The sequence below is a fragment of the Manacus candei genome, unplaced genomic scaffold, assembly GCF_025592945.1.
Source record: "Manacus candei isolate 608988 ecotype Guabito, Panama unplaced genomic scaffold, ASM2559294v1 h1tg000011l, whole genome shotgun sequence".
NCBI classification, from domain to species: domain Eukaryota; kingdom Metazoa; phylum Chordata; class Aves; order Passeriformes; family Pipridae; genus Manacus; species Manacus candei.
This window is the reverse complement of record NW_026138059.1, coordinates 4,897,352-4,924,857: the sequence shown is the minus strand read 5'-3', so window position 1 is coordinate 4,924,857 and position 27,506 is coordinate 4,897,352. Positions and strand designations below refer to the sequence as shown.

Genomic DNA, 27,506 nt, shown 5'->3' with positions numbered 1-27,506 from the left:
CTGAGAAATAACATAAGTTCTGGGAGATCTGGTCACGACTCTTGACACACTTGCAGAGAAACTCTGTTCCAGCCACAGCTTAGTGGCATTAATAGGTCTAAAAATGACTGTTCCTATCAAAAAAAATACAGTGCTAGCATTCAAAATTGGATTTTTTTTTCAGGAGTTTTGGAAAGCCCTTGCTGCAGAGGGCCACCCAACTTACCCCAAGCAATGCATGGGGTAAGCAATGCTCTCTATTCCAGCTATTTCTGAGCCATGGAGAATCATAGAATGGCCTGGGTTGGAAGGGACCTTTCAAGATCATATAGTCCCATGTCCCTGCCATGGGCAGGGACACCTTCCACTGGAGCAGGTTGCTTAGAGCCCCATCCAACCTGGCCTTGAACACTTCCAGGGAGGGGGCATCCACAGCCTGTTCCAGTGCCTGACCACCCTCACAGTGAACAATTTCTTCCTTTTGTCCAACTTAAATCTACCCTCTTTCAGTTTAAAATAATTATCCCTCATCCTACCAAAGTCCCCTGGATGACATGCTGCAAGCTCTTGCCTCTGAGCCTGCATAGCTTTGGAGAACCTTGGTTCCCTTCCTGCTGCCCACCTCTGCTGCCAGGCAGAGCACCATGCCCAGCCTCGCTCATGGCTGCTGCAGGAAAGACAACTGGGATATGAGGATGTGTGCCAGGGGTGTCATCTAGTGCCTCCCTCATGGCATCCTTCCTGCCATCCTCGAAGAATGTGTTCTGCTTAGTCTCTGCAGGTACCATATTAGCCATGTAACCTACAGAGCCTTTTTCAGAACATTTGATGCCTTCACTGAGAGCTATATAGAGTACAAATGCATTTATTTCTGTTTCACAGGTACCAGGAATCACAAAATACTTAAAATACAGCATCTTAGCATCCTAAAAGGTGTCCCACTGTTTCCTCTTGCATTTACACATGGTGAAGATTCTATCTGATGCCTTTTATGCTTCAGCTGAAGGTAGAAATAAGGTATTTTTCTACTTCTGATAATAAGCAGTTGTTAAGATGCAGGTAAAATAAAAGCAGAAGCCCCAAAATGCCAGGCTTCCCTGTCTGGGAGCAGTGAAAATGTACTGTTTTCTTTGGAGAGACGACTTTCTGTTTTACTTTGCAGTCAGCTAACAGTAAAATGTAATGGTTTTTCTTCTAGGTTACCTACCAAGGACACAAAATACATGGGAAGGCCAGATCACTGACAGCTGCTTTCTACAAGAGCATGCAAGTCCCTCTTGAGATGAATGATTGGAATGGGGATACGCATCCTGCTTTCACTGGAGGATCCACATCAAGGAGCCCCAAATAGGACACCTATGCTGGACTCTGCCCCAAAGGGATCATACAAATCCTATGTTCTCTGACAGCTCCCAGGAGCCTCATTTGCCTCTGTGGTGGGATTTGAACTCTAGGATTACACTGCCTATGTACTGGATGGTGGGCTCAGTCCCCTTTTCCTCTTATCCCCCATACTGGGGACCACATTGAAAGAGACAGTGCCAAATTCAGACCTGGACCTGAGGCTTGCACAGCACAAGAAATACATTTGGCCCATATTACGTGGCAGGAACATGAATTTCATGCAACATACCCTTAAGTAACTTCTGGATCAAATGATATGGCTGCATTTTTCTTCTACTAAGTCAAAGCAAGGTCTTCTTTCAAAGTATCATGTTTCAAAACTTCTAGTATGACACTTCAATTCTAGTACATGTCCATTTGTAAATAGCATCTAGAAATGAGCTTCTAAATATTGGTACTCAAGATGAATTGGTCCCTCTCCCAGTGGCACCAATCAGGAATCAGCAGTTGATGAGGATCTTCACGGTCTCACTCAGAGTTGTTCCACGCTCTCCGTGCTTCCTAAGCAGCTATGCTGCCTCTTACACTCCACCACCCTTCACCACCCACCTCTCCCATGCCATTTCTCTGTGTGAAGGGTTATTTTGTCAGTAGCAGTTTTGCTCCAGCTGGGCTTCCAGGATTATGCCTGAAGTTCTCGTGGCATGGGACCGGACTCAGCGGCAGTACTCCCGCTCGATGCTTGCCATGAGCTCCTCCTCCGAGTAATCGTATGATATTGTGGACTGTCCTGATGGCTTCTTGCTGTTGCTTTCTGGGCTCCTGTCACAAAAGGGAATGAGTTATTGGTGTTGTGAGAGAGAATCAGGCTCTGAAGACATGAGAAGGCCCTTAATTTTTTTTGTGAATGGAAAGATCGAGCTGCATGTGGCTTGCTGAGACACAGCTACTCTGTCACGTCCAGTTCCATACCCCATGGGCACATTGCCTGCTGACATTTGCTATCACTTAGCACCTATTTCAGTCTGTGAGTTCCTTACAGTACAGCCCTTACAATGCTCCAGATCAAACGCCCAGAATCTTCCAGTTAGGCTCAGCTAAAGGACTGTGTAACCTTTATGCTAGTTACTAGTTTTAATGTTTTATGAAGAAAGAGATTTTTTTTGTTTGTATTTGTCAGGGATTTGAGTTTCAACCAAAACATGAATGCAGCTCCCTCAAATTGCTGTTATGGCTTTTATTTATTTTTACATCAGCACAACTCTCCCATGAGTGGGAACTGATGTATGATTCAAAGGGAACTGGTATGGGGTTTATTGATGTTTTCAGAGGTGGTTTATGCTGGGTACAAGAGAAATCTGTCCCTACCTGCGTGAGGGAGAACAGTGAAAAGGCTTCTGCAAGCTTAGACCACTGTACCTCAATGCTACCAATTAAGTGTACTTGATCTTGCCTTCCAGGACTCAAGAGAGGAGCCAGGAGCTGGCGACTGAGTGCTCCTCCTTGGCCCAGTAGGGAACTGGGAGGTTCAAGGAGGAGCAAGGCAGGCTGTCAGGCTTGTCATCTCTGGAAGTTGGAGCACATGGCTCAATGAAATGGAGGTCACAGTGTGGTGCAGAGCTAAGTGGGGACTTGAGCTGGTAAATCCAAATTGTAAAGTGCTCTGCCATGCCATGTCAACCAAGATTTTGTGATCATCTACCAGTGGAGAACAAGCAGGAAATAAATGAGTTTGTCTGTCAGTTAGTTGGTTGCCAAAGAGGCAGTAGCATGGCTCCAGATCTGTCCTAGACTCATCATGTAGCATCTGTTGAATTACTATTTTTCTAAGGATGAAATCTATCCCAGTCTGGGTCTTGCAGCTGGAGTGAATTTTGTCATTAGCATCCTCAGTGAAAAAAGATGAGGACCTGTTTATCAGATGAAATCACAGAAGCTGCCTCAAAGCAGGTAAGTAAATGTAGAATCAGAATTGAAAAAAATAACACTTTGTCTTATAGAGGTGCTTTCATACTGCTCTCCTTGGGCCAGGGAGCATCCTCAGTGTTCCTCCAATAGGCAACAGCCAGACTCCTGCTGCTGTCCTGCTCCTTCCTCTGCTCTCATCTGCCTTGGTCAGAGAGGTTCCAGCCCAGCCCAGCTCTCTCACCGAGCTGTGCTTATGCCATGCCCCCTGCGTGTCAGAAATAGTTTGATGTTTTCCCTGGAGTCACCTGATGACCAGCTGGTGTGGCCACTGGGTTGTGTGGGTGTTCTACACTTATTTACACTGCACCATGCCCTTCATGAGTAGTTTTACTGTCAGCAAGTAGGATTTAGCAACTGGACTCTTCTGCTTATTCCTTTTATTAATTTTCCTTCTGAGGGGCTCCAGGCAACCTGATTTCCACTGCAGTAAATAAGACCTGAGAAGAAACCTACAAGTCCAAGAGCTCGAACCATACAGCAGCAGTTACAAAACATGAATGGGAAAAGGAAGTGCAGAAATCTGACTTAAAACCACAATTTACTGATTTAAACGCTGCACTGTGACAATCCTCAAACTAATTTTATGTGATGAATAAGAGGCAGAGTTCTTGGCAACCTGCTTGCAGGCCCACAGAAGAGCCATTGTTTCTCTTAGCAGTTACATAATTTCCCACTGTTAATTATTCTCAATGCTTTGGTTTGCATGGATAAAATATCCAGGTAAAATTGGAACTCGTTGAGACATAGATGTGCTTTTAAAAATACAAAAGTAAACTCCACTTACCATGCATACCCCAAAATTGAGGGGAAAAGAGAGGGCTGGGTTTCTTTCAAGAGCAACAAAAAAGCAAGTTGCTGTTCATATTCTTTCTATATTTGTGGCAAAGTTCTGTATCATTTAATATGGGAAAACTGAAATAAATTAAAAAATGAGAGCTTTAATCTGGATAAAAGGAGAAATTTCTGCACCCTGAGGACAGCAACCAGAGGAACAGGTTGTGATAGCACAGGCTCTATCCTTGGAGGCTTTCAAGACCTGATGGGACAAAGCCTGGAGTATTCTGCTTTGACTTCACAGCTGATCCACCTTGGAGCTAAGCTAAGAGATTGGATTAGAGAGCTCCTGAGGCTATTCCAACTTAAACCTCGATCTCAAAGGCACGTTGGTGCAGCTTTTTCTACTGATCCTGAAATTTAGTGAGAGGCTGTGGCAGGGAAATCCCAAGCTCAGGATGTGCATAGGACAAAAGCTGGTGGACTACAAGGCTGCTCCCATGCCCCTCCAGCTGCTCCAGCAGCAGAGGAGGCACCTCACTGCTCTCATCACCATGTGTCAGGGCTGCAGGTCAGGGCTTCAAACACATGTAGTCCAGCTGAGGGCTGTTAGACCTTCTGATTTGGAAAATAACAGGTCAGCACGTTAAGGGGAAAAATTTTCAGTCTGCAGATGTTCTGGGGAAGGAGAGAAACCCGGGAAGGGGCAAAGCTGAGAGAGAAAGAGCTAAATGAAAAGCATACAAGAGGGGAATTTGCAGCACAGTAGTGCAGCAAGAAAAAAAAGGCTAATGCAGCGACATCAGGATTACTGGGCAGGCTTCTGGGCATCTCACTGCTAAAAAGTTATTAACAGCTTGGAGGGAGTTTAGAAAGCAGCAATAAAAGTGATTTAAGAAGCTAGAGCAAAGCAATTTAGGAAAGAGGAAATCAAGAAATGCATTCCATTTCAGCTACTGGCCTCTTGGTGTTTAAAGATTCTTAAGGGAAGCAGAAATTATTTGTGGGTTTTCTATTAAATGGAAAGACAGTGAACTATGCAATGTGGGGAAGGAAGGAAATTCAAAGAGCAAAAGTGAGCAAAACCACCTTTGAGCAAGATCCCAGCAGTGGGTATGGCTGGCAGTACCACATCCCTTGTGTCAGTCAGCTGCCTGGTGTGGGGCAGAGCTGTCTGTGGGCTCCGGTGACAATGTCCCTGACGGGTGGCTAAGGTGACAAGCTCCAAGGCAGAAATGTGAGCTAAGTGGCTGAAAACTAGGTTGGGGTGAATCTAGGCCAGTGTTCTGTATGATTTTGCTGAGGATGGGAAAGTCCAGGGTTAATCATTAAAATGCCTTCTGCAAGACCTTGCAGCTGAAAAATGGGTCAAAACAACGCCCCGGTAGCGCTGCCAGTGACACGAGCCTTGGCAGCAATTGTAAAACCATTACAGCGTTCCTGGGCTGTGTCATCCACCCGTGGACTGCCAGATGCTAGAGAGCAGTTCCCAAAACTGCTCTCTAGCAGGGAGGGGAGCGGGGGATAAGAAGTAACACAGCCCAATCAGGAACACATCCAACTGTGTTCCCATGTGCATCCAAGGTATTTATCAGGGGCTGGTTTAGATGCTTCTGTGGTGTCACATAGGCAGTACAGGAGGTGCACACCTACATCTGCCTCACGTGACTGCTCTTCTGAAACACACTATTAAGTCTCTGTACCTAGTTTTTTTTCTCCTTGCTTGACATTTATTTTTCCTTTAATTGGCTTTATGGGAATTTCTTCAGTCAGCAACTCTATCAAGACAAGAATGACTTTTGCTGTCTGTAACATGAGTGTTTATCTAGAGTGATTCCAGCCACAGAAATGTGAAGGATGAGAAGACACCTACACACATTAACCTCTGTTTCTGGGGTTTGATTTGATTTTATTTGATTTCTTCAAAATGCAGTTCTGCTGGGTGGTGGGCCATTTCCCAAAAAATGTTTGCATAGTTCTTGCCAGTAGGAATTGCAGCCCTGCTTATGTTGAGCAGTACAGGCACTTCACACATAAGCTGTTCTATGGGGCTCTGCAATGGGTGTACAGTAAATATTATTTAAATGAAAATAAGCTCCTGCTCTGTCATCCCAGATTAGAAACCAGTTTCTGCTGTCTTGAGTCTTCCCTTTGTGTGTCAGAGGGAAGGAAAAGGGAAGTCTTGGCAGGGTGTGAGGGGCCAGCAGGCTGGGAAGCTTGGTGTGGGGCTGTGGCAGGGCTGGCTCTGCACCCCCAGAGGAGACTGCTCAATTGCCACCATAGCCCAAAGCCCATTGAGGTTGCTGGAAAGCCCAGGAGTGGTTAAAATCCCCATGAGAGCACCTGTACAAGCCCTGCTGTCAGAAAAGCCAAGGGCAGTGTTTTCTGAGTACTCCTGAAACCAGCAGCCTTGCCAGGTGAGCTCCCTGCCAGCTGGGAGGGGGAGAAGAAGAGGGAGGGAGGACAGTGGCTGGTGCCTGGGCTCTCCTGACACATTCACTGGCACTGCTCAGCATTAGTAGGTCACACAGCCTGAGGGCCAGGATCTGTAGATTAGTCTGCTCTTGAGTGCTGCAGGAGCAGAAGGGCTGGATGACAGCCAGAGCTTAATGTTGAAAAGAATTGCTCTTTAGTGTAAGGAGGTGACTTCTTAAGATGTTTTTTCAATCCTCTTCATTTCATCTGGGTTTTTTTTAACACATGTGTTAAACTGTCCCCATTGCTCTTGGTGCTGGCAGACCTGGAGGCACACTCTGCTTGGTAGCTTTTGCATGGTAGCTTTTGCTTGTGGAAGATTTTGAGTTTCCTTTTTTTGGCACCCAGTGCAGAAGGTCCCCACCATTCCCTGTCCCTAAGGGACATTCATGTCTCTAATTGGAGTAGCATGGGAGCATCTCATAGGCTTTCTCTTATGATTCCTGGGGAACAGGGAGATTGTTTTCTCCTTTTCCACACACTGCAGAGCCCACAGGTGACTGGTGGGTGAACCAGGGTCTGAGCTACCCATTAGAGCAATTCTCCATAGCTTTTCACCAGCTCTTCCAAGGTGCCTCTCTGACATGGGGACATCTTAAATTCTGCATTGCTCATGACCAGGAATGAATCTCTACATTGTAATTAAGATGAAGCCTGGATTTTTTCAGGCAGCACAGCTACTAGATTTTTTTAAATTGGCAAAACAGCAGAATATTTAAGGCTATAAACCATTTCACAGCAATCTCACCCCTCTTTTGCACAGTGTGAGGGATGCAGAAACAGCTTTCCCCTTTATGGTCCCTTCACCCCCTGAAGATAAAATGAAAGAAGATACCATGAAAGCAGGGGATACTCACTGATGGTCAGCACTGTTGTTCTCTGGGCCTGGTGAGCTTCTGGTTGACAAAGCCTGTGAAACAAGAAAAGATGTATTTCAGTTACAACACTTTAAAGTCAAGGAAGGTGATTCTGCCCCTCTATTCTGCTCATGAGGACCCCACCTGGAGCTGCATCCAGCTCTGGGACCCCTATTACAGGAAAGACATGGACCCATTGGAGTGAGCCCAAAGTAGGGCCACCATAATGATCAGAGGGCTGGAGCGCCTTTCCTGTGAAGACAGGCTGAGAGAGTTGGTGTTGTTCAGCCTGGAGAACACAAGGTTCTGTGGAGACCTTATTGCAACCTTTCAGTACTTCAAAGGGACCTCTAAGAAAGATGGAGAGAGGCTTTTTACCAGGACCTGTGGTGGCAGGACAAGGGGCAATAGTTTTAAACTGAAAGAAGGCAGGTTTAGATAAGAACTTAGGAAGAAACTCTTTACTGTTGGAGTGTTGAGGCACTGAAAGTGGTTGCTCAGCAGAGTTGTGGATACCCCATACCTGAAAATGTTGAAGGTCAGGTTGGATGGGGCTTTGAGCAACGTGGTCTAGTTGAAGATGTTCCTGCCCATGGCAGGGGTGTTGGAACTGGATAATCTTTCAAGGTTCCTTCCAACCCAAACCACTATGTCTTTCTATGAAACCTATCTCTGTCTATAGTGGGCTATGTCTGCCCTGATTTAAACCCCCAAACAACCTCTGTGGAGACAATACAGGTACAAGAAACTCCCCTTTACTAGCCCTGTTCTGCCTGCTCTGTTCCAGCATTCAGGGCAGCTGGGTGGCTGCAGGCTACAGAACTGAAATCCTTGGCTGACTTGTTAAACCTCCCAGTTTTTTCATGAATGAGCACTGCCCCACTGATTGACAGGTTGCACTATGAAAATACCTGCTAAGGAAAGAAGTTACTGCAACACGGACCCAACTCTTTTTACCTGACAGAGATGCTTCCCTGAAATGATCCATCTGTAGTGAAACAGCCACATTCCCTATGCTGGAATCCACAGGCTTTCAATGAGGCATCTGGTAATAAAATAAACCCCTTGCAGCCAGATGCTACTGAGAAGAATATAACTTTCATCTTTTTTTACTTTTTCACTGTAGTCTCACGGGGAAAAGGAGTGGGACAGGGACGTGGCTTTGCATAAAACTGGATCTATCTTGGCTCACCACTATTTTTTCTGAGCTGCAGTCCTAAAGCTGGTAGGCCTCCTTTGTACAAGCTATCCTGAATCTCATGACAACACTAATATGTAGCACACCAAACCAAAGTGAGGATTTGGCTTCCAGAAAATAGAAACAAAAAGTTGTTTTGTCAGTGTGGAAAAGGGGAAATATTGTACAGGAATATTTCTTTCTGTACAAGAAGTGGAAGCAAAGGAACCAGGGAGAGGTGTGGAAAAGCTTGCAATTCAGAGCCATCCCCTATGCCTCTGCTGCATGGTGTTTCTGAAAGGCTGGATGGGACCAAGTGATTCCTCAGTAAGATCTGATCTTGAATAGCTCAAACTTGCACTTTCTCAAGGTCCAGCAATGCATGGGACAGCTGCTGGTTAGGGTGGGAGTTATGTAGGGGAGACACCCCTCTACAGGCAGCACTGGTATAGCATTGATGGTTTTATGCAGTTTTGAGCTGATTTAAATCAGTTGGTATTGATCAGGCTTGTATGTGCCATCCTCTGGGTAGAAATGTCCAACTGGGTGTCTGCAATTACTGCATGGCATCTGATTTTAATTTGAAAGGGGATGTTTTCACTACACTCCTTTCCTCATCTGCTCCTCATGGGATGGACAGGAGTTGAGGTTTAAACACCATGGTCTCAGACACTGCCAGGCAGATAGAGAGGTGCTTGGCAGAGAACTGCTCAGCTCTTCTCTGCTTCTTGCATGGGCTTTGTGCTGCTGTGGTCACCTTTGGCTCCCATGCTTGAGCCAGTGAGGAGGGCTACAGCAAGGACACCTCCCTCAGGGCATGGATCAACACCTCTTCCAGGTGAGCCCTTAGCAGCTTCCATTTCTGGAGCTGGGGAAGATATCTGTCATCCACGATATTTTACATCCTAGTTGCTTGCTTAAAATGACAAAAGATATTATCAGTCTTAAGTAGAGCTTTAGTTTGATACCTGCCAAAAGGGAATCCACGTACTTTCAGAAGAGTCCCTGCTCTTTGGCAACACTTTATTTTCTCTGGAAGAGCCTGAACTAGTCTAGAAACAGCTCCTGGGTCCAAGCAGAGACAAGGGTATGTGAGAAAGCTGACGGTGAGGGAAGACAGTTCCCGCCTGGTTATTTAGCATCATTTCTTGGCAATCTCCCACAAGCAACAAGAGCAAGAAGTAGTGCCAGGAGAATACCATGCTGAGCTCCAAGGGCTGACTTCTCCTGGGATTGCATCCCACAATGCAACATCATCCACTGGGCTACTGCTGCTGTCCTGGTTTCCTTCCACCAGGCAAATAACATTATTCATCCTCAGCACCAAGGGAAATACAGTTCTTCAGGAGTGCTTTGATGCTGTTCTTCCCACAGTGAGAACCCAGCTGCCAACTCTTCTGGGCAAAGGATGGGTTTGGATCATTTTCGGGAGGGGTTTGAATTGTACAGTAGGTTGTCTGGTTTTTATTCCCTTGTGGATGACTCCTCCATGTTACGAGTTGTACGTGTTGTGTGGGTGGAAGACAGAATTAATTAGTCATCAGGACAAGAGCAGCTCTGGTTAGTAAAATCTGCTTCTCTGTGCAAAACCTGCTCCCACCTTCTCCAAGGGATCTGTCAGCAACAATACTTATTTCCCAAGAGAATTTGGCATTGGTGCAGGTAGATCTCTACTGACATTTAATCTGGTGCATGAGTCAAAAATGGTGGCGAGGAAAACAAAAGACACCTCTAGCCTTTGCCTTTTGCCTGCCATCAGAGCCTCTGTGCTTTGGGAGCTGCTCCTAACTCCTCCAGGCAAAGTACACATGGCTCCTCAATGCCCAGGTGACACCATGTGCTGGGCAGCAGGCAGGATTCGGAGCACTGGCTGTCACAGGTTGTGAGACACAATAAAAACTGACCCCACCCAGCCTGTTCAGGATTGCTGTAATGTGTGTGTTGCAAGTTCAGCACATAATTGGTAGAAGCCCTTTATGTGGGTTAGGATGATGCATACATCACGACACTTTAATATTATGGGTTCCTATCCTACAGCTAAATAAGCAATTGCTGGCCTGGTTGGCCTGTGCTCTGTTAAGAGATAAATGAAGTCAGCTTCTCCTTTCTGCAGCTTGCAGTCATCTTTTTATTACTCATGCAGACCACAGCGTGTCTCCTTGTTTTCCACCCTGTCCTCAGTGTGAGCATCTTGTGCTGGGGTCTGTTGTGCTACAGAGCCCCACATCACCCCCTCTTCCAAGTTTAAAGGCTTGTATATTAAGCTCACCCAGCATGTACCCAGGTTAAATTCAATGTAATGAGATGTGAGGTGGAGTGGTTTGATGGTCATTGCACATGCAGTTCAGCTGTCCTTTGTGTTAGGGCAGCGGCTCCTGGGAGCAAGGCAGAGCAGAGAACTGGAAGGAAGAGCTATTTCTCTGTGCTGAGTGCATGAACCAGCACTCCTGGGATGCAGCTTCCTACTCCCCCCAACCCAATGCAAGTTCCTCACGGTCCTGCCATCCAGTAGCTGTGGGAGAGCTGGGTGAGTACACCCTCTCCTGGGACCTGCAGGGCGATCTGAAGCTGTGCACCTTTGGAAGCTCTGAGCTGCTCCTGAGCTGCATTGAAACAGTCAACTACAGTCCTGAGTATTGAAATCACACCGTCTCCAAAACTGGGAGGTCAAATTCAAGCGTTCTTAGAGATGGCCCCTGTAGTGGTCCCTGAGCCATGCCTAAGCATTATTTGGGAGACTGCAAGTTGATCCTGAACAAAACCGTGCCAGCTCAGTGGGGCAGACCATAATGGTCCAGTGCCAGGCAGCTGCTATGGTATAGTTTATCAGTACAGATACAGCCCTGAGATGCAGTAGAGATACAGACCCTGAGTAGTCCTATCACAGCCAGGGCAGCCTGGAGAATGACTGAGCCACCTAAAACATCTACATGGGAACAGTGTTGTCCTTGCCAGTGCTGATCCACTGGGCTGTGGTTTCATAGCATGGCTTTTCTGCAGGATGCAAGCCAGTGCCTCCTTCCCTGCCTCTGCTCCTCCCAAATCCCGCTTCACTAATGCCCAGGGGACTGGTCTGAGCTGAAATGCAAACCCTCTGCCTCGGCAGGGACGGAGGCGATGTCAGCTGGAGAGCATCACAAGTGCATGAGCAGCAGAGCAGGGACGGCTGAGCTGGTACAGCAGCAGGGCAGCACCCTCCAGCGACGCCAGCACATGATGTGGGAGCTGAGCCAGTCCTCACTACTGAAATCAGCCCCTCATGAACCCGTAGGCAGTTACTGCTGGCAAAAAAAAAAAAGAGCTTACCTAAGGTGTCAGTAGGTACCAAACGGGATGTGTGGCCCCAGCTGCACCCCAGGCAAAGCACTCCCAGCCTTGCTCTGGTCTGCAGCAACATCCTCTGGCCAGCAAAGAAATTAGGAGCAGGCGGTGAACGGGAAGTGGGCAGGGATGCAGGGAGTTCCCACGCTTCTCCTCTCCTGCCAACTAAAACACCAGCTCATAGCTATTCTGCGCATGTCCTGAGCTTAGTTTTTAGATCAAGAATTGCTTCAGGGCAAAAGCAAGCCATGCTCTGCCAAGGGAAGGAGGGGAGTTGTGGAAAATAACTATTCAGCAGTTTTCCAAGTCCAGCTGCAACACAGCTGTGCTGGGAGGGTGACGCTGGCTGAGGGGACAGCACAGCTCGCTGCTTCTGGGCTCTGGTGAAGTTTCAGGTGCTTTTAACAAGACAGAGAATATAATGTGTGTGACAGAGAGAGACCTTCAGCTTGGGAACTGCCAGATCCACATCTGGACATTAACTGCAGAATCTGAAATAATCTGACTTCGGGAAGTTCAAAGAGTCCCAGATGTTCAGTTGGAAAAGACCTTTTCTGAAGGCCTCCCACTCCTTATGCCATTGTAGCAGAATGTCTTGACTTGAGGGCATTTCTGACTATTAATACAACCAGGAAGAAAATGCTGAAATAAGCTGCTAACAATGCTAAATTAGAAAGATCAGATTTCTGTTCGAGGGAAGCACATTTTAACAAGACTAGAAAAATAAACCTGAGTTCCCGTAAGAAACTAATGGGGCATGACATTAATTGTCCCTACAGGACCCTCATGTGTTTGCAGCTGGGACCAGCCAGCCACAAGATGACGCTGTGCCACACCAAACTGCAGAAAAACATTTATTTGGCTGAAAAAGTCAGGCAAAGCTTTGAAGACTTGGGTGTTTTAAAAGTGTATGATAGTTCCTCTAGAAGTTGGTGAATGCAGCCTCTACCTGTGTTATTCCCATGCTGCAGCTTGAGTGATTCACTTACCGAAATCACATCCTGTCTCCAATCAGGAGGAGTGATGGTGCCATGGAAAAAGCTGTTAAGAGCAAGATCCTAACATGTCTGTGAGATTCTTCTATTTCAGAAAACCAATGGGGAAATGCCTGAGGCCACAGCCTCTACCCTGCCTTCCACTAAGAGCTGCCACTCTGCCTTGTGCTGAGGTGCTGCTCTGAGGTGCTGCTGAGGCAGCACCTGTAAAACAACTACATTTTTCTGTCTTGAGCAAAGAGCCAAGGAAAAAACATGTATAACCATCTAGAATTGAGGGCAAAGCTGAAAATGGACATTTGGTGCTGATAAGAGGTGTTGGGGTCTGCTCCAAGCCAGGTTCAGGCTCCCCATTAGGATTTGGTTCCCAGCCGACTGCTGTGATGTTCTTTCGTGCTTCTCACTCCCAAGTACTATTTGAATGTAATAGAGGTGGCTCAAGCCTCTAAATGCAGGTGCATCCCTCTCTACCAGCCCTTGCCACCTGGCCTGACTGCCCACTGGTGCTGCTAACTTGCTGACAAACTGTCCTGGGGCTCAGGTGCGAAGCAAGACACTGATGCACACCATGCCCAGGAGAAACCCAACCATGACATCAGAGAGCTGAGTCCTGCTTGCAATTCTGCTCACTTCTGGCTGGTGTCAAACCTCTCCTCTACTCCTGCTACCCAAAATCTGCTCCTCTGTGGGCTATTTCTCATCAGACTTTTCTCCTGTAATACTTCCTTGTTGCCCTTCCTCCTTGTGCATCACCTTTCCCTCATTAATTCTGTTGAATCAGCTCATGCTTTTTGCTCTGAAATTTCTTTGCTCATCCTCCATTTTGCACAGAGCAAAGCAAGTGAGTTCCCACCACTAGAGAGAAACTACAAATGAGTGCTTGAGAAGCTGGCAAGACTGAGAGAAATTGCCCTCAAAATTTCTAGCAAGGAACTGGCGATGCAACAAAGCTGATATCCCTTTCCAGAAACCTCCTCCGCCAGCCTCATGGGAAGGGTAGGACTGCAGTTTGTACAACAACCTAAAAGACTAAACTGCACCCAGTAAACAACCAAAGCCTGGTGCTGCAAACAGTTTCCTCCCTCTTTTTCTCAGGTTATTGACATTTTAGGCTCTAAGGAGTCAGAATGGTAAGCCCATGATCACTGTCTGTACCATGGTCATCTCAGGTTCACGTAAAGAAAATGCTGCCAGTAAAAAAGCTTCCAGTTTGCCCTGAAAATACCTGAGACTTCTCTTGTATGTCTTTTAGATATTTGAAAAACACTGGTAGTTTTTTGCTCTCTTTAAGACAATGTATTTGGGTGCAATGAGAGGTGTGGACTTCCTCCCACACAAGAGGCAGCAGCAGCTGGACAAGGGGACACACAGGATGCTCAGCATCACTGTTGCCTCACAGGTGGCACAGTTGTGTGCTGCACCCACTTGGCCTTGCTGGATGACCAAGCCTGCTCCAGGCTGAGTTTTGAGGACCCTCACAGACATCTCTGTGCTGTACCAGGTCTGACCACAACCCAGAGTGGCTGAAGGGATGCTACAGGTTTCTCACCACCATTTCTGCCAGAGGAGGAGGTCTGCAACAGGGAGTGGGGCACAGTGACTCCCCAAGGGCAACATCCTAAATTCCTCAGCCTTTCTGGTTTGCTCCTTGTCATTGGTTCACTAGTACCTAATGCTGTCTCTCTACTGACACTAGTAAAGAAAGATGAGGGCAGCTCCATTGCCTTTCTAATATGTAATTACCTAGAATATACATCAGAATAGAGCTATAATACTACTTTATGCACAGGAAAACTCACAGCTTATGTAATTATTATTTTTAAAGATCCAGCCATGATATTCACAAGTGGAAACGGAGGGAAAATGGATATCAGCAGCCTCTATTCCCATAAGTAAAGATAAATGGGAGAAGTCGGGAGGAGCGTTCAAGAGAGTCCCTCAGAGGAGAAAGCAGTGCTGGACTGAGCTCCTGTTCATACTGCAGGAGGGTTTGGAGCAGAAAGAAGAGCAAGGACAAAATATGTCAGTACAAGATGTCTATTTTTTCTTCTGTTTCCAAGCCTTACTTTCTTTGAGGCTTTTCTTTAAAACTTGTCTAAAAAAAGGATTCTCATACTGATCCTTGCCAAGTTTCTTAATGGAAAAATTATTTTGTATTAAAGTTATCCTTTCCCCATGGATGAACAGTTTGGTGATGGAAGTGATACACTTGTAAAGAGCAAAACTGAGACATGCAAGGCAGAAAGTTCCTGGGTCCTAAATATTCCTTTCCATTTTTAAATTTATTATTTTAGTCTGAAGACATTTGTGCATCTGTGGAGAGCAGCGTTTACCTTACAAAGAACACACAACTTGCAAAGCCAAACTAAGATGAAAGAAGCTGGTGATTTTTGGCCCCATCACCAGATGATATAGATGCTGCTGCTATTTTTGGATTGGAAAGCACCCACAAAAGATAAATCTAAACTCCCTCGGTGGCAAATCCGTAATCTGTTAAACAGAAACAGACTGAAATGTGCCTTTAGGAAGAGCCAGAATGCAGTTGCAGCGGACTGGCAAACATTAAAGGGCAGTTTTATGTTCACATTTTTAAACTTCTGTTTACAAGCCTGACCCAGAAGCCGAACTATAAAGTCGAGCTATTTCCACAAGGCAGGAAAAGAAACTTCCAGTAGCACCGGGAGACTGGAGAACGGGATGGCCCCTCTCGGGACGGTGTTTCCCTCGCCCAAGAGACAGAAAACGCAAGCAGAGCAGCAAAGAGAAAAGGAGAAGAGAGCATTTAGCCGGGCTCGCAGTGAAGATCAAAGGAATTTAGTGCGGTTTATGTTCGGAGGAAGACGCGGCGAGGGGGCTGTGGCAGGCGGGGACGCCCGGGCTGGTCTGGGGGGTCCCGGGGCCGCCACCGGGAGGGTCCGGGGTCCCGACCGGGGCCGGTGCCGGGGCGGGCACTTACCGCCTGCTGGAGCGGAGCCCCGCCGCCGCCTGCCCACATCGCCCCGCAGCTCCCGGCGGCCCGGGGCTCGGGAATGCCGCCGGCGGCAGAGGCTGGGCAGGCGAGGGCGGGCGCCGCCACCCCCTCGCTCTCTGCCGGCGCCGTCTCCGGCAGCTCCCGGTTTTCCGCCGCTCTGCCCCTGGGCCCCGCCGCGCCCCGCCGGCGGCTGCTGCCGCTGCCCATGGCCGGGGCCGGGCCGGGCCGGGCCGGCGGGAGCGCTCCGGGCCGCCGCCTCTCCCGGGCGGGGCGGGCGCGGCGCTCCGCCGCTCCGGGAACCTTCGGTGGGAGAATCCCACCCCGGAGCGCCCCAAGGCCGGGGGAGGGAGCCGGCGGCGCAGGGGAGGGATGCGCGGCCGTTTCTGATCACGCTTTTTTGGGCAGGGTGCCGCGCTCCCCTTTTCCGTCCAAAACTTTCCGTTCCAGCCCATTAGCTCGGGCCTCCCTAGCTCCAGATCTTTACATACATCTCCCTGAGCTGGGGAGAGGACGTTGTCATCTTCGGGGATCATGCAGCAAGAACAGCAATCCTGGGCTGAACTCAGGCACACCTCGCAGACGGGTCTGGTAGACCTTGGGAGAATAACGCAGCCCGGGCGATGCCATTTGGGTCGGGTTTGTGGCACTGAGTGGCGGTTCTGGCGGTGTTCCTGGGCCGGGGATTAAAAAGTGAAAGGAGCAGAGTTTCGGGAAATCTCCCATGCAAAGAATGGGCACCTCCTTAGCCCATCCCCACAGATGGAGTCAGACACTCTGCTTCTCGACAGGCTGTCGAGCCTGTGGAGTTGATCCCCCAACCATCCTAGACTGCTTCTTTCTTTGCTTTCAACAGTAAAATATTTGAACAATTCCTGGGCACTCTGGAAGGTATCACTCAAATTAAACAGCACCTATTAAAGGCAAGATTGTCATTCCCGCCAGGGGAGGAGAGTAGGGGGATACAGTGGCTGCTTGGCTTCCAGCCCCTATTTGCAGCACGCAGGTGAGTGGGAAGGAGAGCAGGTCCCACGGGGCTGCTGCTCCCCTCCTTCCAAACCAGAGGCTGATAAACGCAGGAGGTGCAGAGTGTGACTCTTCTTGCTCCTCCTTAGCACTGACTGCAATGGTTGCATCTACGAGCCTTTCATCCTGCTTGTTCTTCCCAAATCACCAAGCTAAAGTTCATGACAGAGGGGCTGGAGGAGGGAAGGACACAAGAAGTCATTGCCAGGACGATCTCTTAAGAATGGTAGCTTACAAGAATGACGGGGACAGACTTTTTAGCAGGACCTGCAGCGATAGGACAAGGAGTATGGTTTTACACTAAAAGATGGGAAATTCAGACTAGGTATAAGGAAGAGATTTTTTTGCAATGAGGGTGGTGAAACACTGGCACAAGTTGCCCAGAGAGGTGACAGATGCCCCATCCCTGGAAACATTCAAGGTCAGGTTGGACTGGGCTCTGAGAGACCAGGTCTAGTGGAAGGTGTCCCAGCTTATGCCAGGGGCTTTGAACTGGATGACCTTTAAAGGTCCCTTCCCACCCAAATCATTCTGTGACTCTGTGAAGGATGTTCTGTAGGAAGAGTAGATCATCTGCGAGTCTGGGGGTGTGGTTTCACATGTCTGGGTCCAGAGCCAGGGTGGTCACAAAGAAGCTGTTTTGGATCTGAGGCAGGTCCTGGAGAAAGGAGAAGTGATAAGGTCTGCTTGCTGAGGAGGAAATGGCGGAGCTGAATGTGGAATTAAATATCCCCAAACAAAATGTCCCAAGGGGATAGGCTCTGCAAGCATCAGAGACAAAAACTTCCCAACAAGAAGTGAACAAATTTCTCCTCCTCCTCCATCCCTGCAGGCTGTCTCTGAAGGACTGGAGCCTCCTGGAAAGTTTCCTGGCTGCCCCCACGGAAACAGTTCATTCCAGGACAGTCCCTCAGATTCAGTTGGAAGTGAATTTACTTGGCTCCATAAACCAGCTGTCGAAATGAGCCAAACGCCTTGTGTTTTGAAGCAGATCACTGCTGGAGCCAGGAAAGTGTTTGAGCAACAGTGACCTTAAATGCTGCCATGGTTTACAGTGGCATGGAAGGACTCTGAGATTTTCCAAAAGCTAAAGGCCTGATAAGTACATGACTCCTCAGGAAAATTAATGAAAATCAACTATCAAATTCCTCTTTATGATGGACTGGTGTCTTTCAACCAGCAGGGCCAGTGGATAATATCTTGGCTGATCTTCAAGAGCAAGGGTTGGAAGTGTGTAGTGCAAGTGCCAAGTACAGCATGTGGATCAGTTTTGGATGGCACACAGCCAAGCCAGCAATGAGCCAGGAACCTTTGCATCCAAAGCACAGTGTTGAGAATGCCAGCAGCGCTGGCTCCTGGCTTCTCCCAAATCCTATGGGAGCCCAGGAGCTCTTTTGGATGATGATGCTGGACTTAACATGGTGGGTGGTCTCTCCTGACTCCAGCTGTGCTGCCACTCTCAGCCTCTGCTCTGGGAAAGAAAAGGATGTATGCTGTGTGTGAAAGGATGCCTACCTCTGTTAGACAGCATTCTTCAAACTTGGCAATCAATGCCTTCTAATAAAAGATTTAATTGTGGAGATACAAATGCATGCATGCATATGCACACACTTGTACATATTGACACCCAACTCTTGTCCAAACCATCACATTTATTTGAGGAACGTGGAATTATTTTAAGATTACCATTATTCATCAAAGCCACTAGCACTGATTTACCCTGCTAAAGTATTTGACTGGACTTTTAAGAGCAAAGGCCAAAGTGGAGTTGACACATGCAATTGCCAGGACAAAACGTGAATTTTTTTTCAGATCTTATTTTAAGATTGCTCATTCCCTGAGTATGTGAATAAACCAGACTGACTCTACCTCACCCCATATCTCACACTAGCCCCAGACTACAGGCAGCACTGTCAGTCTTCTCTCTCCTGACAGTCTTTCATCTGAGAAGGGATAGGGCATGTGAAAAATTGCAGCCAGTTCCAGTGGAGTTGTTTGTTCCATGCCTTGTCCCCAGCCCATGGTCACTGGGATGGTCTCACAGACCCTATCCCACCTCTCAACCTCAAAGTGAGACCTCATAGTCCAGGCTTTTTCTCTATCGAAGCCAGAGAGTTGTTGTTCCCCTCTGATGCAGAGCCCGAGCTTTTTGCTTCCTCAGGTTTTGCTCTCTGGCTCCAAGCCCTGAAGCAGCCCCCTGGCCACAGGACAGATCTTCACGGCTCTAGCCAGTGCAAGGACCAGCCCAGCCCAGCCTTTGCACTCGGCAGCATTAGTGCAAGGAGGGGGTGGGGAGGATGGAAGTCAGACACCAACACACCCTGTGCCCCACAGACAGGTTCCCTGGGCAGGGGAAACACCCCACGAGGGTCCCAGCACGAGCATTTGAGAGGGGTGTTGTTCTGGGCTGTACCGCTGTTCACCCGGCAAGGCATGATGGGCAGCTGCAGTCCTATCAGTAGTTATTATGGGAGCACCAGAGAGCCAAACACATGAAGAGTTTCCTTGCTGGTAAAATAACAGGCACCCCTGACACAATAACCAAAACAGAACCCGGGGAGCTGTGTTTTTTCAGGCTTTTGTTCCCACCAGAAATTTTTTAGGTTATTTGCAGTTAGTTCACTGAAGGAACTGGTCTTGTAACAATGTCACAGCACATGTGTTTAGGTTTTGTTTTCTTTCCTAATACTTGGTGTATTTTCAGCAAGCCTTCAACAGAGATAGATATCCCTTGGTGTAATAGTTCTGGAAAGCTACGGAGGTTTTTGTGGTCACCTGTATTAATCACGAAAAGGATTAAAACTCAAAGATAAAATACATAATGTCAGAATGAATCTCTCTGTCTTGCTTGTTGACTAAAAGGGTGGTTTCTCACATGCTTCCCAGACATCCTAAGGTCCCCTCACAAGGTATCCACTTCCCTGGGATGTGGCATGGGGAGATGTTGCATCTTCTTAGCTGTCCTCCACAGCACCACTGATGCTGGCCAACCACTGTCAGGACCTGGGCATTCCTGCCTTGCACTGTGAGGACACCCTGGCACATTTGGAGAGAGCCTGGAGATCTTGGTTCAGATATTCACTGTGGATTTTTTAGAAGCAGACCAGTGAATGTCCATCAGAAGTTTGTTTAGATGTCAAACTACCCTAGACAGCTTTTGCCACACTCTGAGAAGAAAATAATAAAATTTGGTCTCCATGGAGCAAGCAGGAAAACCTTCATCTTTCCCACTGTGAACTGCTGGACTGGTGTTACCCTTCAGTGAACAGGTTTATATATTAATCTGCCTTTCTAGCATTAACTTGTGTGTAGCAAAGGCAATGAGAACATTGCAGAGCCAGCCTCCGTCACTTGGTTTTCCAAACCTTTTCCCAGATATCATCTTCATTTGGGTTTTTCTACAGTTCTGACCCAAAACCTCCTGGAAAATTTATTTCTGGTGTTTACGGTTCTTCAGATGTTTGCTTTGATGCAGAGACCTCATGTCCTGTGAGTCTGACCTGATATGCTGTGAAACAGCATATGGAAAAAGCTGGGCTTGAGAAGAGAGCACAGAGCCAGCATTGTCTGCTGCCACACACTGTCCAGAGAAAAATAACTGCAAGAGAGAAGCCAGGGAGATGTAGAGAGGGAAACTCCAAGAGGCTGATATGGAAGGTGATGGTTAGGAGTAAATGTTCTCAAGCCTGCTTCATCTCTGTTGCTGCTCAAGGTGCTGCCTTGTGTTGAATGTACCTTTACCCGGCTGAAATGAGCTGGTAAGGTGGGTGCTTCAGAGCAGGGGAGACCAGTTCCCTTGCTGAAGAGCCGACCTACAGCATGATGGGACCAGGACAAAGTGGGGAAACCACACCTAGAGGAGGGATGAAGGTTGCCCCTGTGTAATAAACAGAGCTGGGTTTTGGCTCAGGGCTGGGGTTTAAATCATCTAATTCGCAAAAAAACTGCTGAGAACAGATGTTTAAATATGAAAGCATATTTTTTAGGAGTGTCCTCTCAACATCTTGGATTTTACTGCAACCTAAGCATTGCCAGTAAACACTTTTTTCCCCTCTGCTTCCCACATTTTAAGGGAAGGGCTCTGCTTTGTTCAAAAACACAAGAATAAAGACCCAGCCCAGCAAAGAGTTGCATTTTGTGTCTCTCACCATGCTGTCTTTCTGCAGTCTTTCCTTTGGGAGCATGGAGGGCTCATGCCATGGGAGCACTTGCGACAGCCGCAGCCGGCTCCTGCCTGAGCATTTCTGCACCAAGGAGAGGCAGCTGTCACACAGCTGGAGTATGATGGTATGTCCTGTATGAGCAGCTTGTGTGCTGGTAAGACACGCCCTTTCTTTTGAGTCCCTGGGTGAGGCTCAAACTATGTCCAAATGAGGAAAAAGGCCAAAATCCCATTGTCACCTGCAGCAGGGCAGGGAAGCTTTCTGGTAGGTGAGGCACAGTACCATGCAGATGAGTTGGTGTCCATGTGGTAGTGCTGTGTTCTCATCAGTAACTTAAAACTCAAGCTGCAAATTCCAGTCAGTGACCACAGTATGGATGTAGTGGCCAAAGTGGAGATGATCAAGTTGTCTGCATGGTGTACTTGCCTAATCAGTAGCATAAATGCCCCCCTTGGCCCCACTTAGACCCTATGAGTTTGTTCCAGCTTCCTTGCTTCAATCCTGGCTTCTACTGGTCTTTCCCACTGTGAGTCCCAGCCCCACCGTGTCTCCAAACACGGATGCCCTGTGGACCCCATGCCCCTGCCCCATCCCCAGTGGGCTGCCCTTCTGCAGAACCCTGCTGGGCTTCCTGCTGCAGCTCCCCAGTTGTGTCCATCTCCTCTCTTTGTCCTGGTATTCACGGTTGGATTTTGTGTGTGGCCTTTAGAGATGGTTGCTTCTAACTCTGTTGGGTAAACACAAGGGTGTAGGGAAGCAGAAGAGCTCTGCAGAGATCCTGTGGGTGTGTGAAGCTAATCAGCAAGAGATGAACTTCCCCTTCCAGCAGAAACTTTGTTCTTGTTCCAGTTTTGTGAAAATTGTTTCTCATCCTCAGTGGGGGCAGGGTTGAAGTCTCTGAAGCCTGGCTGACCTTGGACAGGCTGACATCCCCAGTGTTCAGCAGGCTGTGGGATTTCAGCTAAGGAGCCATGTCCCAGGCCATGGGATAACTTGCTGAGTGACTCTAATGGGATCCTGTCCAGTGCCTCCATGTTATGCATGACCTATCCTGGTGCTAGCAAACCTGTGTCTCCTAACCAGCTCCAGAGACAGGTGGGTTTATAACAAATATCTCTGAAGCTGCACTGTGACAGAACATCTCCATCTCCTGGATGGAGTGAAGGGGGGACCAGAGCTGGGTGGCCTGAGGGAGAGGCAGGGCAGCACTTCCCAGGGTTTTATCTGCAAAGCCTGAGGTGAACAGGATCAGATTGCTTGTGAAGAGATATTCCTTTCATCTACCCTGGCTTTAATGTGCAAAATCATGGCTTTTTCCTCCAGAGGAAGCCTTTGCATTCTACTAGTTGAAAGAATTTGTACAACTTTTGGTATTTCACATCTGAAGGGACTAGTGGCAAGGAAGTTTTTAAAAGCATTTCTTTTAAAAAAAAGTTGATCTCTTCAGCATGTAGCTAAGGTACAATGTACCTTCCAGCATGTAGTTAAAAATGTCAAGCTGTGCTTTTCCAGAAGGCAGGCCTGAGGTATGGGAGCCCAGGGACTGGCATTGCCTTCACCTCCATGCTGCTGGAAAGTTACAAAGGAGAAGGAGGAGAAACAGGATTTCTCCCTTGAACTCCCCAGAAATGTGGGTAACAGATCCCAGGGTTTGGCTCTTGTAAACTCAGTGACTGCAAATCTGAAAACATGGAGTAACTTGACTGGAAACAGAGATGATGGGCAAATCAGTACTGCTGACAAGGAAGATTTTTGCTTTTCCAGCTCATGGAGGACCAGAGACTCCAGCAAACTGTGGCTCAGCTGAATCTCCATATGGGAAACAGAACCATTTGAGATGTCCTAGAGATGCCCCACCTGGAAGGGTCTCTGCTCCAACCCTCTGCTCAATGCAGGTCCAGCCAGATCAGGCTGTTCAGGGTCTTGTCCAGTTTTGAATATCTCTGAAGATGGAGACTCCACATCCGCTCTGGGAAACTCACTCCAGTGCCTGACCATGTTCCTTGTTCCAGTGTATGTCTGTTGCTTCTCGTCCTGTTGCTGAGCTCCTCTGAGAAGAGTCATGGATGTTGTGACTGAGTAGAGTACTGACACCAGCCTATGACTGGAATCACAGAATCAAAGAATAACCTGAGTTGGAAGGGACCAACAAAGATCAGCACTCAGCTCAGCTCATACCCATGCTCCTTGCAGCTCTTTCCTTTCCTTGGCCTCCACTGGTGCTGGGGAGGTCAGCTTTACATCCACAGCTCTCAGCCTGGAGAGTGGTGTGAAGAGACTGGAGCTATAGAGAGGTGGCCAGGCTGTGTCAGGTGGTCTCTGATCATGGACAAGCCCTATCTAGCTTTATTTACCAGTGTAGATGGACCTTCTGAATCTTCTCTGGAACTGATGGAAAGTTGGAGGTAGATATAGATGTGTGTAAATGATAGACTTAGTGGATTTGTCACCTATGTGTGGCTGAAGGTTGAAAACCCAAGCAGAGTTGGGGAGATGGTACCGTATGGGGACAGAGATGCTCTGCATAAAAAATATTTTCAAACAAAATGATGGGACCTATCACATGTACTAATTCCCTTTAATTTCACATGTGTTTTCCTTCTACCATTACTCTGCTTTTCTGTAGGCCTGAACTCTTTATTACTGTTCCTCCAGTCATGGTCTTAAATAACCCCTTATGTCCTTGGTTATAAATATCTGTATGCAGTACCACCTGAACATCATCTCTGCAAAAGTCCTTCCTTTTCTTCCTCTAGGGCTCTTGTTTAGCTAGCTCCAGGATGGCATGAAATGTCAGCAATACTTCAGCAGTGCTTGCAGTCAAGTCTGTGTTTGCAAAACACGAGGAGAAGTTCACAGAAGAAGGAGATCAAGTGCCTCATGTATTTCTAGGGATTAGTACTCAAATGACATCTGACAGTGATCAAATGGAAACATGGTTTTGTCCAGGAGTATCAAAAGATCTATCTGCCCAGAGCCTTTCATGACCTTTATTAAGTGACCATATGGAAGCTCACTGACACCTCCGCTCAGGTGCCTGGAGCTCAAGAGAGAGCAGTGCCTTGCCCTGGGGCCAGTGACACATTGCAGTGAAGTTACAACTCAGGTCTCACAATGAACAGCACAGCTTTGGCATCTCTGTTGACCAGTTCTGAAAAATATACTGGGTTTTTTAGCCCAGAGGACATCAGTTCATTAGTCTTTCCTCCACTCCTGTGCCCAGCCAGCCACCTGAACCAGGCTTGTTTCCAATGAAGGCAGAAGATATTTTTTTAGTTTTTAAATTTTTTTAGCAGTGGGATAAATAGTGCTTCCTGTATAAGAGACAGTTACTTAAAGCAAGTTGATTTAATGTCAGTGAATCATGAGCAAGTCAAACTTTTGCCTACTACCTGCTTATTCTGAGACATGTCAGGGCATCTGTAAGAGCCGAGTGTACTTATGTGGCAATTGCTTAATAATAAGGAATTTTTTTTTTTGCTGAGCTTTGTGAAATGCCCCTTACACAAACTGGGTAATAAAGTCCTGGAGACATTGCTGTAGTATGTAACACTAATTATGACAAAATGAAACTGTAAACACATGGCTTTCGTGTGAAAGTGTTGTGTAACCATCAGTTAATGAAGCCTCCCTGCCCCTGTTGGGATGGATGTGGTTACCTCCACTCTGTAAAAAAGGGCAAAGCAGAGAGCACAAAGATGTTTTGTTGGGTGGTACAGACACTTCCCTCTTCCCCGGAGAACTTAATGCTAAATCTCCTGATAATGTGGGTAGGGTTTGGTTTTGAAGTAAGCAAAGACTTACTTAATTAAAAGTTTTGTGTGGGGTTTTTTTTTCTTTAAAACTGTAGTTACAAAGGCCATGGAAGAGACTGCCTTCACTTTCCTTTGCTGGCAATGTGCTGCCCAGCTTACTGAGGAGACAGCACGTTCTGCCTTACAGAGGCCTAAAGCAGTGATTGTTGGTGAATGTCCACAGTGTTTCTGCCTGGTCACTCACTGAGGTGTAGTTACAGGCAGAGTAGTTGCATCTCCTCTAAATGCACATGGTTAATGGATTTAACTGCAAAGCTTTCAAAGCCTGCATATAACAGAGCAGTGTAACTGTGGTTTTTGTGCTATCATGATATGGCTTCCCATAGAGCAAGGTAAGGGCTTATGAACCACTGGCCCTCATGAACCAAGTGGTCCTAGCCTGCTGGAAGAGTAAAGATGTGAGAAAAGTGGGAAGCCAGGCATAGCTGCACTATTTCTGGCAACACAGTGCTCCGAGCAAGAGATGGAAAGGTGAGGATTTAATTGCAGAGTGCTAATGCCAAAGCAGCATGCTGCAATTTTTTTCCCCAGTGGTTTGTTTGCTGGGAGGAGGGCGCAGGGCTGAAAATGAGCACAGCTATTAGCATGGTAACTGCTGCCGTTTCATCTTCAGGATCTCACTTGACACCTTGGTGGAACAAGGATAGAAACAATAAATCGTGTGCTATAAAACCTTGTGCATGGACTCCCTTTGTCTGATGATGGCGCATTTCCCATAAGGCAGTCTAATGACAGGCTGCCTTTAGCACATTCAGTGCTTGGAAAGAACCTTGGCTCAACAGTTGGCAGCAATTCAGAAGCTGTTGGGTTGGATGCAGCAGATCTTCACACTGCCTTTTGAGGTGAGGGGTCCCCAAAGAATGCTTATCTTAGAGGTGTGAGCCTCAGCTTGTTGTGGCAAGAGGTTTTATTGATTTTTGAAGAGCTATTGAAATAGAACAGAGACTCTTGGGGTCTATGGAAAACATACAGTGGGAACCACAGAAGTGGGTCTCTGCCTTGGGGTGAGAAGATCAGTTTTTATTCTTCATTCCACTGTTGACCTGCTTAGTGACTGAATTTATCTTTCTTTCTTTCAGGTACGTGACCTTCATACCTGAACCCAGTACCCAGCAGAGTGGGTCCTGCTGTGCACAGTTTGAGCTGTGCAGGTCCTGGTCACTCAGTGACCTGAGAAATGTCCCCACCCCAACACCGGTGCCTGAGGGATGCACACAATGCTGGAAAATGATGTCCAAAGTACAGGCAGAATGTGACAAGCACCAGAGCCTCCTGTGCACTTGTGTCCATCCCTACATGTCCCAGTGGTGATGCCTCTGCCACCCATCTGTGAGGAACTTTCTCATCCCTGGGTTACTCTGTGGTGTGACTGGCATGGAGTGCTCTGCCCCATTAATGCAGCTGGACACTTAGGAAAGGAGAGACACTTACAGACTCAGCCACTGTCTCTGCCTGCTTTTTGCAGTGTTTCTAGCTCTCCATTGCAAGACCAAATCAAAGGAGGCCTTAATCTGAATGATCTACCCCCCAGTGAGATGGAGAAATCCTGGACTGAAACTCTAAAGTCCATGCTGGGGAACACCACTACATTCCTGCAGTGCTTTGGATGCCTCTGCAGCAGGATAGCTTACAAACCCTGTAATCCATTAACACTAACTGCTTTAATATTGTACAAAAGTTACCTTGAGTTTATTAGCTAGAAGAATAATGCAAGATTTAGAGTGTGCTGCTTTTACAGATGATCCTTAAAATGTCACTGAACACATGAGGGGAACAAAGCCTTTTTTAAAGTTGAATTCAATAACTTTTTATAAAGGAGAACTAAATTTATATCACCTGCTGAGACATGAGAAATTCTGAGCCCTTTGATTTGTTACTTAGCTTTCTTTATCTTTTTTGATAATATTCAGATTTCTATATGAGTTTCAGACATGGCTATTGCACAGACATTATTTTAAACACTATTAATCATACTGAAACAACATCATAGGAGCCTGCATTGTCTACAAACACAAGCTGGCATTGACAGGCATCTTACTGAAGATTTCTATTGCTTTTCATCTACTTTCATTTTAAAAATGGGAAAACAAAAGGAAAAGTCTGGTCTTTTAAAACAGTTGTATGATGGCTTATTCCTATTAATTTTGACTGTTGGGTACAGGTATTTGTAAGAAAGTTGTTACTCTCTTGCATGCTCAATGTACTTAATTTTCATCTTATCATAAGTAAGTCTTTTAACCCTTAAATACCTGAGTCTGCTAATAAATGCACATAGGCTTGGGATTTGCACATGGAGTGAGCCAAGGGGGATCACAAAGAAGGCCTCACAACAGGGAGGGTCACTGTAGCAGAGGTCAGTTTTGGGAAGGAGGATATGTTTTCTTCTTCTCTTTCCTCCTCCCCCGTGTTTGTTTTTATATTGTTTCCAGAAGAGCTTCCCATAAAGATGTTACTTGAGTTTGAAATGAAGCTTCTGTTAGCTCACCAGACAAAGCTTTCCCCAAGATCTTGTTTAATATGGATTAGAACCAAAAGTAGACTTTTAAAGGCATTTCAAGTAGAATAATAATAATCTTGAAAGGATTGTGAGTGAAAAACTCTCCACCCTCTCCCTGGTGAATAAATTGGCTATTTAATGCTTAAG

General features: G+C 47.0%; 1 protein-coding gene and 1 long non-coding RNA gene across 2 annotated transcripts; one reads left to right on the top strand and one right to left on the bottom strand.

Annotated features, from left to right (window-relative positions):
- Positions 1 to 826: 826 nt before the first annotated feature.
- Positions 827 to 21,647, bottom strand: LOC127466935 (serine/arginine repetitive matrix protein 1-like). Its single transcript, XM_051778370.1, has 4 exons — positions 21,033 to 21,647; positions 15,847 to 16,532; positions 7,398 to 7,450; positions 827 to 2,145 (listed from the first exon to the last, which is right to left on the bottom strand). The coding sequence occupies exons 1-4, from the start codon at positions 21,066 to 21,068 to the stop codon at positions 2,006 to 2,008; spliced, it is 915 nt and encodes a 304-aa protein (XP_051634330.1). The 5' UTR covers positions 21,069 to 21,647; the 3' UTR covers positions 827 to 2,005.
- Positions 20,241 to 27,098, top strand: LOC127466971 (uncharacterized). Its single transcript, XR_007902915.1, has 3 exons — positions 20,241 to 20,647; positions 21,051 to 21,171; positions 25,942 to 27,098. It is a non-coding gene; the product is annotated as an uncharacterized LOC127466971 (long non-coding RNA).
- Positions 27,099 to 27,506: the final 408 nt, after the last annotated feature.

Coding starts and splice junctions, on each gene's coding strand:
- LOC127466935 (XM_051778370.1), bottom strand. CDS start 21,068: ATGCTCCCAAAGGAAAGACTGCAGAAAGACAGCATG. Junction 16,533..21,032: donor GACTGCAGAAAGACAGCATG/GTGAGAGACACA, acceptor TCCCCGGCCCAG/GAACACCGCCAGAACCGCCA. Junction 2,146..7,397: donor AACAACAGTGCTGACCATCA/GTGAGTATCCCC, acceptor CTTTTGTGACAG/GAGCCCAGAAAGCAACAGCA.